Source organism: Pan paniscus, chromosome 1, assembly GCF_029289425.2.
Source record: "Pan paniscus chromosome 1, NHGRI_mPanPan1-v2.0_pri, whole genome shotgun sequence".
Taxonomy (NCBI): Eukaryota; Metazoa; Chordata; class Mammalia; order Primates; family Hominidae; genus Pan; species Pan paniscus.
Window position 1 is genome coordinate 26,405,805 of NC_073249.2, and position 19,022 is coordinate 26,424,826.

General features: G+C 37.6%; 1 protein-coding gene and 1 non-coding gene across 9 annotated transcripts in view; one reads left to right on the forward strand and one right to left on the reverse strand.

Annotated features, from left to right (window-relative positions):
• The window catches only part of DISP1 (dispatched RND transporter family member 1), a 190,993-nt gene that overhangs the window by 92,984 nt on the left and 78,987 nt on the right, over positions 1–19,022 (reverse strand). For 5 of the 8 annotated variants that reach the window (XM_055107773.2, XM_055107764.2, XM_055107769.2 and 2 more), the window contains one exon: positions 13,362–13,446. The exons of the other annotated variants lie outside the window; for them this stretch is intronic. Coding sequence is in view for 1 of the 5 variants with exons in the window: in XM_063596950.1 (XP_063453020.1) it covers positions 13,362–13,446 (85 nt within the window). In the remaining 4 variants the exon portion in view is untranslated. The remainder of the gene's footprint in view (positions 1–13,361; positions 13,447–19,022) is intronic. 8 annotated transcript variants of the gene reach the window in all.
• On the forward strand, positions 1,281–1,384 carry LOC112438696 (small nucleolar RNA U13). Its single transcript, XR_003027071.1, has one exon. It is a non-coding gene; the product is annotated as a small nucleolar RNA U13 (small nucleolar RNA).

Sequence of the window (19,022 nt, forward strand, 5' to 3'; positions counted from 1 at the left end):
TAACTATTGTATAGGTAAATCTTTAAAGAGAATACAAGCAACTACCAAGTACCAAGAAGGTGGGGTACAGGCCATACTTCTCACATCAAAACAAACCTTTCTAATTTACTAAGTTCCAGTCACTATTTTTTTTACTATATTCCAAAACTTTAAAGTCTAATTAGAAGTTTTTTCAAGAACAAAGTTCTTGTTTTTGTTTTCATTTTAGCATTTCTGCTATAAATATCTAGTCAAGCAGGTTGAGAGTGCAAATTGTCTCATATCCCAAGATCACATCACTGCATATGGCAACTATGTTTCATTCTTGCTCCCATTACATCACAGGTCAATACTCAGACATGAAAGCACGTCCCTATCACTCTGCCATTTTTCTAACTCACATTCTTTAGTGAAACCTCAAATAACCAAATAAGTTCAACAAAAGTTTACTCAAACTTAAGAATATACTATGATTGGCTTTATTATTCTGCTGGCTAATAAGGCCTGACAATAAAATAAAGTTAAAAAGAAACACTTTGATTAATCCATGAGTCAACTCACTATAACCTTTAAGAAACCCCTTTAAGAAAACGATTTCAACAAATGAGGAAACCAAGGCAAACAGAAATAGAGGAGGAGAGAATGAAGAAAGGAAGTAACAGAAGTAAAAAGAAGTAAAAAGAAAGGAAGTAACAGACTGTAAAGGAAATGTGGGAAAAGGAAAACAGCCATAAGCAGTAACAAGGTGATAAATGTATGACATACACATCAAATAGTGGGAAGAACATAAGCAAAGCAGAAGCTAAGGCAATCTGAGGGAAAAGTAGGAAACTGAGGGGAGAGGACAAAATACAACACTGGTAACAGGTAAGTCAGAAGAAAAAGTAGGTGCTTTATGCTGCAAAGTAATCTAGCTTCTAAAACAATTTATTGAGAGAAAAATACATAAACGGTCCAAATTGCTACTCTATGCAAACCTACAGATTAATTGCAGAGATATGAAGATATGATTAAGCCCTCTTGCAAACAGTGGCTCTTCTTTAAGTTCCAACTTATTTTTTTTTCTTATAACCTCAAAAGATTCATTATAATTCTGGACATACAGCAACTTGGTTAAAGCACGTTAGTAAGAGCTTATGAAAAATAAGGTACTTCTGGGAATTCCAGAGACAAGACTCAGATTCCTCCGGCCCATGGTCAAAGATCACATGAGTGCTGGCTGCTGCAACCACATATTCGATTCCTTGCTATTCTTTAAGTTGGCATCCACCATCTCACTCCCTCATTATAATCTCTTCCTAGTCCACTTGTAGTTCATAAGCAACATGATTTGGTTTTCATGCTGGTGTGTGAGATGTGCCTCCCTCAAACCTTGTTACTATGTTGGCACATTACCAGTTTGACATGAAAACAAATGGGCCAGGGACAGTGGCTCATGCCAATAATTCTAGTGCTCTGGGAGGCTGAGGCGGGAGGATCACTTGAGGCCATGAGTTGGAAATCAGCCTTGGCAACATAGCAAGACCCTGTCTCTACAAAAAAATACACACACAAACAAAAAATTAGCTGGATGTAGTGGCATGCACTTATAGGCTCAGCTATTTGGGAGGCTGAGGCAGAAGGATTGTTTGAGCAATCCCAGGAAATTCCTGGGAGTTTGAGGCTGCAGTGAGCTATGACTGCACCACTGCAATCCAGCCTGGACAAAAGAGCAAAACTCTGATTCAAAAAGAAAAAAAAATTAAAAGCCAAAAAAAAATTTCTTCCATCTGTAAAAGAGGAAAAAGAAGGGTACTAGAAGGTGCCCTTCCTTTAGGAGTTCCTTAAGCCTTGCTCTACAGTTTTATACTTGAAGCAAAGTAAATACCAACTTCTCCCAGTCTCTTTGGTGCAAAGATACCCTTTGTTCTCTAGACAATACAAACTGGAAGCAGGCTCTGGTTTACAGAAGATTCTCTCTGATGCTATGATATCACTTACTTTATACTAATATCTAATTGGCCTTCATTCAGTCTAAGGATCAACCAAGGAACAAAGCAAAAACAGGTTTTAACCAAAGCTGATATAATACAAAGAGGTAGAGCCTTTCAAATTACCTAAGCTAATCCTCAGAAAAAGAAAACACAACTTGAGAATATGGCATTTTACAAAGAAAAAGAGAAAGCCCTGAAGACAATTACTGTGAATTTCTTAAAGATACATATGTTGCTCATTTAGAGAAGACAAATTGCTAGGGCTTGCCTGGAAAAAAGTCAGCTAAAAAGGATACCATCTCATTTATCTCAATACAGATACCCCAGTGCCTACTAGAAGGATTCCAAAAGGTTCAAAATAACCTCCCCAATCACTCTCTTACATAAACCCTGGCCAAACTACCCTCAAAATGAGTCACTACCTAAATGCAATTTGCTCACATTGCTCTTTTTCACTGCACAGCCTCCAATGAGATTGACAAAGCTGAATCCTACATATTTCTTCAAGGTACACCTAAATTTCCTTTTCTCTGTTTAGACTGCTTTGACTCAGAAGTCATTCTCTCTTCTGGTTACCTAACAACAAGGTCCTATTGGACATATTGGACATTTGCAGTATCTTAAGAGCTTATTTTTGTAGTTAAATTAAATTAATGCTATAATTGAACAAATCATGTTCACACATTTCAAATACAAGAAATGACTACTTACATCGCTAATATTTCAATCAATTTCACTATTATTTTCTAAGCCCACCATACCTTCCCTCTGGGACATTTTTTCCTACTGAGTGCACCATTTAGTATTTCTTTTAGAAAGGTTATGTGAATAGTAAATACTCTTATACTCTTATTCCACATATGTTAAAATGTCTTAATTTTGCCCTCATTCCTTTTCGTTTGTTTGTTTTTTGGAGACAGGGTCTTACTCCGACCCCCAGGCTGGAGTGCCATAGTGCAATCATGGCTCACTGTAGCCTCGACTAATCCAGCTCGGGTGATTCTTCCACCTCAGCCTCTTGAGTAGCTGGGACTACAGGTACACACCACCATATCTGCTATTTTTTGTATTTTTTTATAGAGACAGGGTTTTGCCATGTTGCTCAGCTGGTCTTAAACTCCTGCGCTCAAGCAATCCTCCCATTTTGGTCTCCCAATGTGCTGGAATTACAGGTGTGAGCCACTGCGCCAGCCTCATCCTTGAATAATAGTTTAGAAGGACGACATTAGGGATATTACAGAACCAGCAGACAACTTTTTCAGTTTCTGGTCACTAAACTGTGTTTTTATCCTACTTTTGCCCCTTAGTTCACAGCTTACAATAAGACCACAGCCCCAGGCAGAGCTGGCAGCTAACGTTTTAGTGTCTATTAACAATGATGGAAATCAGGCAGGGGGAAGGATTCTCCTGCCTTCCATCCCTTCCTTCAGGCATGAGCTCTACCACCTCCTGAGAAGTGGCTGAGGAGTAGTTAAGCAACTTCCTGCTTCTGGCCAGGAGCTTGGCAGGCTCAGAGTTCCAGGCCTACTTATCACTTTCTATTTCTGGTCACCTCCTGGTCCTTAGAAATGTTTGTCTTGATTTTGAGACTAGGTATATCGTTTTAGTTTTATCTTTTATATCCTTTTGTTGCCATGTGGGATATGGTGTTGAAACGAGACCTTCATGGAGCTATGTGACTGGAACTCTCCTGTGTTCCTCCTTGACACTGGAGTGCTCAGCATGGTGCCGACTACAGAAGAGTTGATAAATGCTGATAATTTTTACATGATAAGTTCAAGTAAATGTGCATATATGCAAACATGTCAATGGGATCCTGAATAACAAGAGAAATAACACATTCATAAACAATCCTAGTGGCATATAGGTTTTACTTGCTTTGATTTATAACAACCGTATTGTCCATTTTATCCAAATGAATGTAATAAATCTTGGGTTATTCATAATGAGCTTTAAACAGTTACAATTTTAAGACAACCAGGGAGCTAATAGGTATAAATCATAAACACAGTGTTGACACATGTCTTTCTGACTTCCTCTGTTCTCTACATACATTATTGAATTATAGAATTCAATACATTTATAGATATAAATGTATATCTATATATACAATATAATTTAATCCAATTCAAGATATAATTCGATACAATTATAGAATTCTAAAAGATGTTTATCTTGAATCAAAAACTGAAATGAACATGAATCAACTTGAATGGTTTTGACCCATGCAGCCCACATCATCCTCAGAAGTAACCCATCCCAAGTCTTTTTTGTAGAAAGTGTATATTCTAAGGAAGAATAAGGTGTATCCCAAACCGTACCAGGATACAATAAATTTGCAAAGTGTAGTACATCAACATCACAAACAGAAAAATAATAATCTCCAGGAATTCTTTTTTTTTTTAAATGAAAGAGTCAAAGACTAAAAATTAATCAGGGTATCTTCTGTAGTGATAAGAAAAAAACGGTCTTTGCTTCTGGAAAAGGCTTCTGCTTATTTTACACTGAAATATTTATGTTATGAAGAAAGTACATTCATTAGGTTATTGATTTCAATTAAAATAATGTTTAAGAACATCCAGGCCAAGCACAGTGGCTCGTGCCTGTAATCCCAGCACTTTGGGAGGCCATGGTGGGCAGATCACGAGGTCAGGAATTCAAGACCAGCCTGGCCAGCATGGCGAAATCCCATCTCTACTAAAAATACAAAAATTAGCTGGGCATGGTGGTGGGCGCCTGTAATCCCAGATACTGGGGAGGCTGAGGCAGGAGAATTGGGAGGCAGAGGTTGCAGTGAGCCGAGATCGCACCACTGCACTCCAGCCTGGGCGACAGAGCAAGACTCCATCTCAAAAAAAATCATCCAACTGCCTTTGATTTAATTATCTGTTCCTCACACAACCCTTTTTAAAAATTTTTTTACATTAAGGGTCTCACTCTGTCACCCAGGCTAGAGTGCAGTAGCATGATCATAGCTCATTGCAACTTCAAACTCCTGTGTTCAAGTTATCCTTCAGCACACAACCTCTTTGATTGATAACTTTATCTTCTAAGATCATCAACATACCAAATGAAAGTGTACTGTTCTGATTTGAGCCAGTTTTTTATCTACTATACACAATAAATTGACATTGTACTTTCCAGTTACTTTTGGGTAACTGGTAAAAATGAGTTCTTCCACCCGTGAAGCTGAAAGCCTAACGGTTCTCCACCAAAGCGCAAACATCTCTATTTTTTTAAAAAAAACTCTGTACATCCAATGATTAATCATCCCTGCACAGCCATACTAAATAATCAAATCTTTATTTTATTTTATTTATTTATTTTGAGACGGAGTCTTGCTCTGTTGCCCAAGCTGGAGTGCACTGGCACAATTTCAGCTCACTGCAACCTCCGCCTCCAGGGTTCAAGCAATTCTCCTGCCTCAGCCTCCTGGGTAGCTGGGATATGGGCTTGTGCCACCATGCCTGGCTGATTTTTATATTTTTAGTAGAGACGGGGGTTCACCATGTTGGTCAGGCTGGTCTCAAACTCCTGACCTCGTGATCCGCCCACCTTGGCCTCCCAAAGTGCTGGGATTACAGGCATGAGCCACTGCACCCGGCCATAATCAAATCTTTAAATCATTCAATTTACAGTTGGAAATAATCTTAGTAATTATCTCTTCTATAATCTCTAATCTCACTGCTTTTATTTGGTACCTGACTTTCCTCCTCCAGCCCAGTGGTTCTCAAATGTTAGCCTAAGGATATCAGAATCCCCTGGAGGGCCCACTAAAACACAGGTTGCTGAGTCTCCCTCCTCCCCACTCCTCACCGGGAAATTCCCATTTAGTAGTTCTGGGTTGGCCCTAGAATTTGCATTTCTAACCAGCTCCCAGATGATGCTAAAGCTGCTAAGTGTGGTACCACACTTTGAGAATCTCTGCTCTAGTTTCTTCCCCGTTTTACTCCTGTAGAGTTAATAAAACTAATTTTACTTAGACATTCATGACCTAGGGCTCTCATACTAAAGCGAACTGAGTTTAACAATGGAAGCCCTTCTGATTATTAGAGTCCTCATTTCTCCTGAGCTCACCTCTTGACCAACCTAGGAAACCCATTCACAATTCTTGCCTCTACAACAATCCTGCCTCAGTTCTCCCTCTGCTAGAAGGCTCTCCTTTTCTGCAAATCGATGGCCACTATTTTATTAATCCTTATTTATTTACTCATTCATTCATTCAATAAATATTTATGAAGTACTTGCTATGTGTTAGTCACCATGCTAAGTGGTGTGAAAAAAGACCAAGGTCAAAATCTTCCATGATTAACCTTAAATCAACTCCGAACACCTCATTACTTTGTTACTCAAAGGGGTACTGATCCAGACCCTAAGAGAGGGTTCTTGGGTCTGAGCAAGAAAGAATTAGAGACGAATCCACAAAGCAAAATGAAAGCAAGTTTATTAAGAAACCAAGTTTATTAAGGAATAAAAGAATGGCTACTCTCATAGGCAGAGGAGCCCAGAGGGCTGCTGGTTGCCCATTTTTATGGTTATTTCTTGATGATAAGTGAAACAAGGGGTGGATTATTCATGCCTCCTCTTTTTAGACCATATAGGGTAACTTCCTGATGTTGCCATGGCATCTGTAAACTGTCATGGCGCTGGTGGGAGTGTAGCAGTGAGGACGACCAGAGGTCACTCTCATCGCCATCTTGGTTTTGGCGAGTTTTCGCCGGCTTCTTTACGGCAACTGTTTTATCAGCAAGGTCTTTATGACCAGTATCTTGTGCCGACCTCCTGTCTTATCCTGTGACTAGGAATGCCTCAACCTCCTGGGAATGCAGCCCAGCAGATGGCAGCGTTTTTTTTACCCAGCCCCTATTTAAGATGGAGTTGCTCTGGTTCAAACGCCTCTGGTAACTTTGTATCCACCTTAGAAGTTAAATTGTTCAAACAAGAAAAAGTTCCCCCAAAGCACATCGAACTCTTTTTTCCAGGAGTGGAAATAAATACGCCATGAATCTGTTTATTTTCTTTCCTGGTCTTCTTATAACTTAGTATCCATTTTAGAGAGCTCTAAAAAGAGCTAAGGGTCTAATAAAGATGCCACTATTTATATGTTGAATACATTTGCAGTATCTTCCTCTCAAGTGGCAGGTTTTTTAAAAAAAGTAACTGCTGGTAATTAAAAGTTGATGCTCGGTAGAAGGAAACTAAAATACTTGAGGGCAGGAAATAAGCCTTCCTTCTTGATATTTCTAGAGTTTACCTAGCAGGTGCTCAAAAGTTAGACGAATGGATGAAACCACCCACTGCTTGTTAAACTTTTTGGATAACATATTTTTACAGATTGCACTATAGCAATACATAGTTAATGGTAACATTTTATGCACTCTTGAGTAAATCCTCAAAGTCCTATGAGAATATTTTTAAATTTGCTTTTACTCATGCTTAATTTTAAATAATATTTATTCATATTCTAGAACAAGTTTGAATGAAGTCATACAAGTTATCCAAGACTTATAACCCCATGGAATAAATAAAATTTATTAATGATAAAGGAAGCTTTCAGATAGACCCAATTAAGTCAATTTTATAATTTTATTAAAGCTTGACAGAAGAGTCCATGTAAGTGCAATAAAGTTTAATGGAAACTCAGTCTGGTACTAAAAGAGTAGGCATTATATGCAATGAAAGTATAAATTATAAATAAGAAATAGTCTTATAAGAAGTTTGAATTTCCTCGAAATTAGCCAACATATACTTACAATCAAATTTATACATTCTGTTAAGAAGACAACTACAGTGATGCTATATATTGTTTGTGCAGTCTGCATTTGAAAAATGCAGTTATTCTTTAATTAGCCATTTCTAAGCCAAAGTTAATGGTTGTTTGAAAATGAGGCTCATTATATGATTCTGCAAATGTGCTCTGTAATAACTAACATTACCACACAGCTGTATAAACATATTTACCATGACATATTCTTTTACCACAGGTGTATGTTTTCCATTCCGAGCATTACTAATATGCATCTGAGACTAGTCTGATTTAGAACTAACATTTAAGGGAAGAAATATTTCTTAAATTATTTAACTATTTATAAAATAATATTTTAACTGGAGAACACTTAATACATCATAATCCATCTTATTTTTAGAGTTTTTATGCTCCAAACTTGTTCTTAAATCAGTTCATGATAGTTACTTCTTTCTTATTTTAGATCTATTAATAATAGAATCCTCACCTAAAAAGTCAATAAAACCAGTCCTGAAATAAATGATCCGATTTGTATTTACCAGCATGCATATTTGCAGCATGAGTAGTTTTTATGTCTTTCTGGTAACAAATACAGTTTTTGAAAGTAAAAATATTCCAAAAATATAATCAAATGACTGGAAATTATTAGTTAAAATATGAGGCCAGGGGCAGTGGCTCACGCCTATAATCCCAGCACTTTGTGAGACCGAGGCGGGCAGATCATGAGGTCAGGAGTTCAAGACCAGCCTGGCCAATATGGTGAAACCCCGTCTCTACTAAAAACACAAAAATTGGCCAGGCATAGTGGTGTGTGCCTGTAGTCCCAGTTACTCAGGAGACTGAGGTAGAAGAATTGCTTGAACCTGCCAGGCAGAGGTTGCAGTGAGCCGAGACCGCGCTACTACGCTCCAGCCCAGGTGACAGAGCAAGACTTCATCTCAAAAAAAAAATAAAAATAAAATAAAAAAAAAAGAGTCTCTGAATAAACTAAAGATAAATTACTGTTTCTAAATTTATATAACATATCATATTAAAAGAGAAGCTATCAGAAATAAACTTTAGTCTCTTTTTAACATCATGAATACTAATTAATGTACTAAATGATACTGAAAACATCTATAAATATGTTTCTATATAAATAATATCTTTGGTATAGCTCAGAACAAAAGGCTTAGTAATGACTTATGATGTAATAGCGAAGACTGAATGACTACTTAAGCGCAGAGGTTTAGGAAGCTCACACAAATATATTTTCTATCTAATAAGTAATTCAGACAATCTTGGAGATTACTTTTTAATTTTGGAAATGTAAAATACATTAAAAACCTCACATTGGCAGGTACTGGTTTTAAAAGATGTCTAAACCTTTACATAATGGACATGAGAATATTTTTCAGCTTTTGTCCAATAACTTACTAGCTTCATCCTTCCCAATTAGGGAAATGAATAAGAAGACTATTTTTCTTTTCCATAAAAGGAATTTGAATGGCAGGAGTACACAACTCATATGCTAGGTTTTATTTGATCTAAGTAAGGCTGCCACGCAAACACTGAAGCAGATTAAAATAAAAATAAAATGTATTTAAGCACAAATTTGATGTTTATGCACTCTATTGCCTCCTTCTGAGGAAAAACCCAAAGATAAGCCTTCTAATGCACAGAAGTAGTTCTCTTCCCTAACCTCTGAGTAAACACCTCAGAACCTGGGAATGGCTTAGGTATCTGATACATATAGAATTTAGACTAGTAATCTTTGGTGTACTTGGAAGGCAATGTCAAATATCTATGATACCATCTAATTTTACATAGTGTAGATTAAGGTCACACTACATCTAAAGTTCTTAAACAGTGATCACAAAGCCAGCTTAAAAAACATGAGCTCTTTAAAAACAGTCTGCAGAACTTTGTTTTCCCTCTCATCACAAAGGGAAAGAAAAAATAAGCAATTGGTTGCATTAAAACAGATATCCCAAGTTATCCAATATCCTAGTAAATATATTTACATATATAAATTTAGTATTTACTTTTTATAATATGTATTTAGACATACCAAAATACCCATTTCCTTTTTTTTTTAATTATACTTTAAGTTTTAGGGTACATGTGCACAATGTGCAGATTAGTTACATATGTATACATATGCCATGTTGGTGTACTGCACCCATTAACTCGTCATTTAGCATTAGGTATATCTCCTAATGCTATCCCTCCCCCCTCCCCCCTCCCCCCACCCCACAACAGTCCCTGGAGTGTGATGTTCCCCTTCCTGTGTCCATGTGTTCTTGTTGTTCAATTCCCACCTATGAGTGAGAACATGTGGTGTTTGGTTTTTTGTTCTTGCGATAGTTTGCTGAGAATGATTTCCAGTTTCATCCATGTCCCTACAAAGGACATGAACTCATCATTTTTTATCGCTGCATAGTATTCCATGGTGTATATGTGCCACATTTTCTTAATCCAGTCTATCATTGTTGGACATTTGGGTTGGTTCCAAGTCTTTGCTATTGTGAATAGTGCCGCAACAAACATACGTGTGCGTGTGTCTTTATAGCAGCATGATTTATAGTCCTTTGGGTATATACCCAGTAATGGGATGGCTGGGTCAAATGGTATTTCTAGTTCCAGATCCCTGAGGAATCGCCACACTGACTTCCACAATGGTTGAACTAGTTTACAGTCCCACCAACAGTGTAAAAGTGTTCCTATTTCTCCACATCCTCTCCAGCACCTGTTGTTTCCTGACTTTTTAATGATCGCCATTCTAACTGGTGTGAGATGGTATCTCATTGTGGTTTTGATTTGCATTTCTCTGATGGCCAGTGATGATGAGCATTTTTTCATGTGTTTTTTGGCTGCATAAATGTCTTCTTTTGAGAAGTGTCTGTTCATATCCTTTGCCCACTTTTTGATGGGGTTGTTTGTTTTTTTCTTGTAAATTTGTTTGAGTTCATTGTAGATTCTGGATATTAGCCCTTTGTCAGATAAGTAGGTTGCGAAAATTTTCTCCCATTTTGTAGGTTGCCTGTTCACTCTGATGGTAGTTTCTTTTGCTGTGCAGAAGCTGTTTAGTTTAATTAGATCCCATTTGTCAATGTTGGCTTTTGTTGCCATTGCTTTTGGTGTTTTAGACATGAAGTCCTTGCCCATGCCTATGTCCTGAATGGTATTGCCTAGGTTTTCTTCTGGGGTTCAGAATCTCTGGGACACATTCAAAGCTGTGTGTAGAGGGAAATTTACAGCACTAAATGCCCACAAGAGAAAGCAGGAAAGATCCAAAATTGACACCCTAACATCACAATTAAAAGAACTAGAAAAGCAAGAGCAAACACATTCAAAAGCTAGCAGAAGGCAAGAAGTAACTAAAATCAGAGCAGAACTGAAGGAAATAGAGACACAAAAAACCCTTCAAAAAATTAATGAATCCAGGAGCTGGTTTTTTGAAAAGATCAACAAAATTGATAGACCGCTAGCAAGACTAATAAAGAAGAAAAGAGAGAAGAATCAAATAGACACAATAAAAAATGATAAAGGGGATATCACCACCAATCCCACAGAAATACAAACTACCATCAGAGAATACTACAAACACCTCTATGCAAAATACCCATTTCTTTGCTCATTTTGATTCTTATATCTCACACTTTCCATCTGGGTTCAATTTCCTTTTAGTGAAGTATATGCTTTTGTAGCATTTCTGACAAAAATCTATAAGTATTGGACAGTGGCTCACACCCATAATCCCAGCACTTTGGGAGGCCAAGGCAGGTGGATCACTGGAAGTCAGGAGTTCCAGACCAGCCTGGCCAATTGGTGAAACTCCATCTCTACTGAAAATACAAAAATTAGCCAGGTATTGTGGTGGATGCCTGCAATCCCAGCTACTCAGAAGGCTGAGGCAGGAGAACCGCTTGAATCCGGGAGGTAGAGGTTGCACTGAGCAGAGATCGCGCCACTGCACTCCAGCCCAGGTGACAGAGTGAGTGAGACTCCATCTCAAAAACAAAAAACAAACAAACAAACAAACAAACAAAAATCTATAAGTATTACATCCTCAGCTTCTGCAGGTCCCCAAATATCTTTGTTTTTCACTCTTACTCTTATTTCCCTCAGTACTTTAAAGATATTATTCCATTGCCTTTGTCATCTATTAGAAGTCCATTTTCAATATTCATTTTCATTCTTGGTAGAAAACCTATTTTTTTGTCTCTAGTCACTGTTAATACTTTCTCTTTTTCTTTCAGATATCTATTTCATACCTTTTCCTGGCTCCTCAAATCTCTCACAAATCCTTCGTCCTCAAGTTTGGTTCATGACCTACTTCACTAAGAATACAGTAAGAATATACAAGCAATCAGAAGAGAACTTCCACAACTTATCACCATCAGAGCTATTCACCCACCAGCATCTGTTCGTAGCTTAGTTTTCTGCAATCCCACCGTTTCTAGAGATAATCTTTCCTTACTTCTAAAAATAATCCCTCCATTTGTGTACTATATTCCACTTCCTCTCATCTACTCAAGAAGACCATCAAATACTTCTCATCTTTCTCATTTTCCCTCTCTGTTGGATCATTCCCAACAGCATACAAATATGCTTTTATTTTTCTCATTTTAAAAATAACACAAAACAAGTAAAATACCTTTCTCAGTCCTACAGCTCCTTAGAAATAGTGCATAGATTTCCCTACAAAGTACCTAACTTTAGCTCCCACTCATCACTCTGTTCATATATTAGTAAAAATAATAGCTAACTTGATGGAGATCATACTGCAATCAACTGAAAACATCATTGACTTCACTACCTTCATCTTGATCTCTTATCTCTAATTTGTCAGATAAGTTATTATCCTGCCTTAAAAGTATGTTCTGGGTATTCTGGTTGTTGTTATTTTAATTTAAAGCATAAGTACAGTTAAGTTTCAGTCTTTCAGATTATCCAAGTATATAGTTTACAAATTTGTTGAGGATCATTACTTTTCCATATCATAATTAATTCATTACTTAATAGGATCTCCAACAGAAAAAAGAAAACAGAAGCACTGAAAATCCACAAATTAAGTATGCAATAATGTCAAAACTACTCATCAACTGGATTTTCTTTTTTATATATCTCATCTACTGACATAGACAATCCAAATTAACTGTATCATGTGAATGGGTATGTATGACATAAATGGTTTCACATATATCATTTTAATCCTCATTCTTAGCAAAAGAGGCAAGTACTAAGATTATCCTCATTTTATCAATGAGGAAACTAAGGCTTAAAAAAGTTGTCCCTAGTCATACAATGGGAAAGTGATAGAATTGACATTCAAACCTAGACAGTCTGAATCTAGAGCCTAAATTCATAACTGCTGTACTATATTCAATCTCAATTCTACTGATTAATGTTAATAAGGAAATATATATGAAGATTTTAAGAACTAAACTACCTGTATTTTACTTGTTTTAATCTTACCAGCTTACATAATTACACAGCATATCTTAACCTTTTATTAAACTTTACAGTAAAATTATTTGAACTCTTGAAGTCAGAAGCATTTTGGGGTTGCTAAAAACAAAACCATGATTTTTTAGAAATTTTTCATTAAGGCAACAGACAGCTTTACATAGTACTTAACATTAAACTTCCTCTTGCTGGCCAGGCATGGTGGCTCATACCTGTAATCCCAACACTCTGGGAGGTCGAAGCAGGTAGATGGCTTGAGCCCAGGAGTTCAAGGCCAGCCCGGGCAAGAGTGAGACCCTGTCAAACAAAAAAAAAAGAAAAATTTGCTCTTGCTGAGGTGGGTGTGGTAGCTCATGACTGTAATCCCAAGTGTTCAGGGGGCTGAGGCAGGAGGATCCCTTGAGCCCAGGAATTTGAAGCTGCAGTGAACTATGATCATGCCACTGCACTACAGCCTAGACAACAGCACAAGATATCATCTCTTAAAAAAAAAATTTCCTCTTGCTCTAGGTTAAACAATCTCATTCCTGTAAGCCAGACAATATCAAACAAGACCCTCACCCTTGGCAGTGAGGACATAATTAAAATGGAGATTTTCTTTTGACTAACTGATGCACATAAAAGTTAGCATTTAATGCGCAAAATAACTCTCAACCATTTATTTAATTACTCTTAACCATTTCACCAACTTGAAAATCACCCATGATAATTCATCAACTAAGAAGACATGTTCTAATTCTTTCTCAGGCAGATACTGAAAACAAATAACTTTTTAAAATGTTTTAAACATCCTATGTTAGAATCGGAGACTATTTTCTTGCTCCCCCCACAACTCCTCCCCCAAATTCAAACAGGCTGAAATTTGGGGGAGGTAGCACAATGACATGGAAAGACTGTATTAAACATAATTTCTGTGAGCCTTGGTTTTCTCATGGCCTTGCTGTAGGAATCAAAAAGGTAAAGGACTATATTCATATAAAATATTCTTACATAAGAATATTATATATTCCCATATTTATATAAAGTGTTATTTCAAATAGAAGCTGCTTAAAAGGTATTCATAATTTATTTTGTAAAAAGATATTTAGTTCTTTTCTCCAGAAACATTAAAGATTAAATGTCACAAGGTTAAAATAACTTCATGTTAGGTGTGTGCACAAGTAAACCAGATCAGGGCCCAAGTATATCAACTAGATAAGTTAATTTAAACTAGTCAAGAAGTTTAGCTTAGATATACAGGAGATATACGGCAATGAAAGTAACATAATATAACCAAACCCTGAAAGCAGCCTCATACATTATCTATTAAACACTGAAAACAGTATCTTCCCACCAAGTGCAGTAAACTGTCGTGTGGGTCATGTGGGTGACACATTTGAAAATGTTTTAAACCAATAGGCATCTTTTAATTCAAAAAATTTCTGTTATTATTAAATTCCCCAAGCCTCAGCATAACACAGTTACCCAAGTAACAAACCTGAATGTGTACACTTTAATCTATAATAAAAGTTGAAATTTAAAAAAAAAAAACCAGTGGTACATGGCACATGTGTAAAATGGTTTAAGGGATAAGTGTATTAATATATTCCTGAATGAATGAACAAATGAAGGAACACTTCAAAAAATTTTTGGCAGGAAGAGTTTCAAGAGTTACAAATTAAGAATTTTCCATTTGTTTTTCAACCAATCACCTTTACTCTTTAAGAACACTCTATGCCACATAAAAACAAAGTTGATACTTCAGTAACTGTGTTCCCTCCCCAACAATCGGCTCTATGATCTCAGTGTTTAAAAAAAAATTCTATTTACCACTTCTGAAAAAGACATTTTGATACTGGCTTCAACTTTTATAATACATCTGCTAGTGCAGGCTTTTTCCACCCCAAACAATGTTTATATCCCTGCAGTTCGATTTCTTCCACGTACTATAAGCTATAATCCACATAATAAAAGCTAAAATCCCTGACCAAAACTTTACAGATAAGTGGATTTAATAAGAAAGTGTATGTTTTTCCTCAACGAACATGACTAGTGAATATCAGATGTCACCAGTTCATCTGCAGGACATCAAGACACAAAGCAGGGGAAAAAATTACAGTAAAAATGTACTACTTACTGCGAAGATGTAAGACTTAAATATTCCTATGATTCAGATTCGATGGGGAATATATTTTTGAAAATAAATCCGAAATGGACATGTACATGTTTTTACATTACATGTATGTTTAACTAAAACACCAAGTACTTTAGCCTCTGTACATACAGAAAAGTAAATATAATAAAACTGGTATGTATTTTTAAAATAAAAACATTCAAATGAAAGTGAAAGTGATAGATGTTAAGAAATGTTTCCTTGAGGGAATAAGGCTTACCTCATTATTTCTAGATTTAACCACAACTATTAGGTGCAAAATAAAATGATTAATGACACGTTCATTGAATTGCCTCCCAGAAGGCTTAATAAAGTATCCTAGAAATACAGTACAACTCCTCATAAATTTAGCTGACAAAGGCTTTTAAAAAGTATACAAAACTATATGCTAACAATATTTTTCATTATTTTTAAAAGTTTCATGTTTTTATTTTTAAACAACTTTGAGGTATAATTTATATACAATAAAATGTACAAATTTTAAACACACAGTGTAATGCGTTTTGACAACGAATAGATGCATCCATGAAACCACAACCTCAATGAAGTTACAGAATATTTCCATCACCACCAAAAGTTCTCTTGTAACCCTTTGTAGTTAATCTCCCCACTATATCCCATCACAGGCAAACTGTGATCATTTCTATCATCATAGTTTTGCCTGTTCTAGAACTTCCTAAATGGAACTATATAATATATACTCTTTTGTGCCAAGTCTTTTATTCAACAGATATCTATAAGATTCATCTGTGCTGTCTTTTCATTGCTGAGGAGTATGCCACTGAATGACTATATCAAAATTTGTTTGTCCACTTCCCTATTCATGGATACTTAGATTGTTTTCAGTTTGGGTCTATTACAAATAAGATTCACATGGACACTCATAAGTTAGTCTTTTTGTGGGCACATGTTTTCAGGTATGTATGGAATTACTGGGTCATAAGGTACATGCATGTTTACTAAGAAACTCCAAAACTTTCCAAGTGGTTTTGCCATTTCACACTTGTTTTTCATTCTCTCTGATACTTGAAATCCTTGGTCTTTTTCATTTTAGCCATTCTGGCAGTTATAAATAGTATCTCATTGTGGGTTTTAAATAATTTCCCTGATGACTAATGATGATGCTCATCTTTTCATGTGCTTATTGGCCATCTGTATATCTTCTTTGTGTGTCTTTTCAAGTCTTTGCTCACCTCTTAAAAGTTGTTTGCCATGTAAGAGTTCTTTTAACATTCTAGATACAAGCCCTTTGTCACACATTGTATTACAAATATTTTCTCCTACTTTGTACCTTGCTTTTCCTTTTTACCTTTTTTTTTTTTTTTTTTTCTCTGAGATAGAGTCTCACTCTGTCACCCAGGCTGAAGTGTAATGGCGCGATCTCAGCTCACTGCAACCTCCACCTCCTGGGTTCAAGCAATTCTCCTGCCTCAGCCTCCGGAGTAGCTGGGATTACAGGCGCCCACCAGCACACCCAGCTAATTTTTGTATTTTTAGTACAGACGGGGCTTCAAAATCTTGCTCATGCTGGTCTCAAACTCCTGACCTCAGGTGATCTACCCGCTTTGGCCTCCCAAAGTGCTGGGATTACAGGCATGAGCCACTGCGCCCAGCCTCTTTTTTTTTTTGAGACAGGATTGTGCTCTGTCACCCAGGCTGGAGTGCAGTGGCAGGATCATGGCTCAATGCAGCCTTGACTTCCCAGGCTCAAGAAATCCTCCCACTTCGGCCTACCGGTAGCTGGGACCACAGGCATGCATCACCATGCTCAGCGAATTTTTTTCATTTGTAGAGACGGTGTCTCCCTATGTTGCCCAGGCTGGTCTCGAATTCCTGGATGTAAAGCCATCCTCCCACCTCGACCTCCCAAACTGCTGGGATTACAGGCATGAGCCACTGCACCTGGTAGCCTCGCTTTTTCATTTTTTAAATGGTATCTTTTGAAGAGCAGAAATTTGTAATTATGATAAAGCCCAATTTATCAACACTTTAAAAAATCTTATGAATAGGCTTTTTAAAAAATCTTGAGAAATCTTTGCCTTTCCTAAGGTCACAAAGATTCTCTATGTTTTCTTCTAAAAGTTTCATAGCCTTAGGTTTACAGCATTTAGGTCTATAATTTACTTTTAGAAAATTTTTATATTTGCTGTGGGATAGAGATCAAGTTTTCCCTCTCCACCTGCAAGAGATCCAGTTAACCCATCATATGTGGAAAAGACTGATCCTTCTCATTGAATTACCTTGGCACCTTTGCTGAAAAATCAGTCGGCCATATATGTGTGAGTCTTTCAGGACTCTTTATTCTGTTCCATTGATCTGTTTATCAATCATGTTATTTTAAAGAGATAAAATGTACATTAATTATTCTGTTTGTTATAAACAGTCAGAACTGGGCAACTACTGATGTATTCCCAGCATTCCCTCACAAAGGAAAAGAAAATCACAGATTGCGAAAAATGATGAGATAAATGGCAGAAGTTTGTATTTCATCATTTTTTTAAAAAATCAGTTATTCTTAAAACAATAAATATAAGCCAAATTAACAGTAAAATGTGTTGAATTTATTTTCTAAGTTGACTGGTATTCGGTTAACTACTTGGAAAGAGTACAGTGGCAAAAAAGCACCAAGGTCTACAAAAGGTTCCTAATGAGCCTTTCAGAATTTCCCTGATAACTTCAGCTGAGCCTTCAACTGGACAGTATCTCCTTAGGCTCATCCCTGGTCAGCTGTTCCAAACCATAACAACCTACCTCTGGTATCTCAGCTCTGCCCTTTGCCCATCACAATTAAGAAGTGTGAGTGTACTCCTTTGGAAAGAAAACTGAGACTATTCTCTAGATTTTCAAATGCATCTGTATTTCTACCCATCCTGAAATCCTTCCCCCAAAATAAGGAAAGAAGAAAGGGTGTCCCTACTCAGATGCTTATTTTTCTACCTGTGGGTCCTTAATCCCAGCCTTTGGGTCAAATCAATCTCTTAGGTGGTGTTTCTAAATCTTTAGGAAATAAAGTGGAATCTACAAGAATTCTCAATCTCGTAAGTTATTCTGTATTTTTCAAATATTTATTTATGTGTTTTAAAATAATAATGATGGCACCCGCAGCCCGTCTGGAGCAGCCGCTGCAGCGTCGCCGGCTGTAGCAGGGGAGGTGTAGCCGGGTTCGTGGTGCCTGTTCCAGGGAGCCAGCGGGAGCTGGGAACAGGTGGGAGCCCCACCCATTTCCGAATTGGCAAAGCAGGAGCCCCATGCTCCCAGGCGCAGCTACAGCCACCCAGCCATGGCTGCGGACCCAGGCATCTCTGCACTCTTGGGGGCCCGAAGCCCCCTGCCCCCACAGGCTTGGAAGTGACTGCTCCCGCTGCCTGGCCTCTCCCTGCTCCCTGCTCCCAGCACTCGCTCTGATTTGGGAGCAAAGTTGAAGCCGAGTCCAGGTGCTGTCGCAACCTGGGCAGGTGTGCGCACAGTTGAGGCAGTGCTGACACTCCAGCCCCCTGCTGCCTCAGTCCCCTCTGGACTTTGGGTGCCTACAGGTATGGGAGGGAGCCCGAGGGGGCACTGAGGGTGGCTCAGCATTGGCCTGCAGGTGCCTCTCTGCAGGAACAGCCTGGGCGCGATGGACTAAAGTGACTTACGGTGTCAGGAGGCAGACTGGCTCCTGGGTGGAAAGGGGTAGGTCCCTGGTGAAGCCCCACCTTCAAGCCAGGGACGGCCTGAAGTC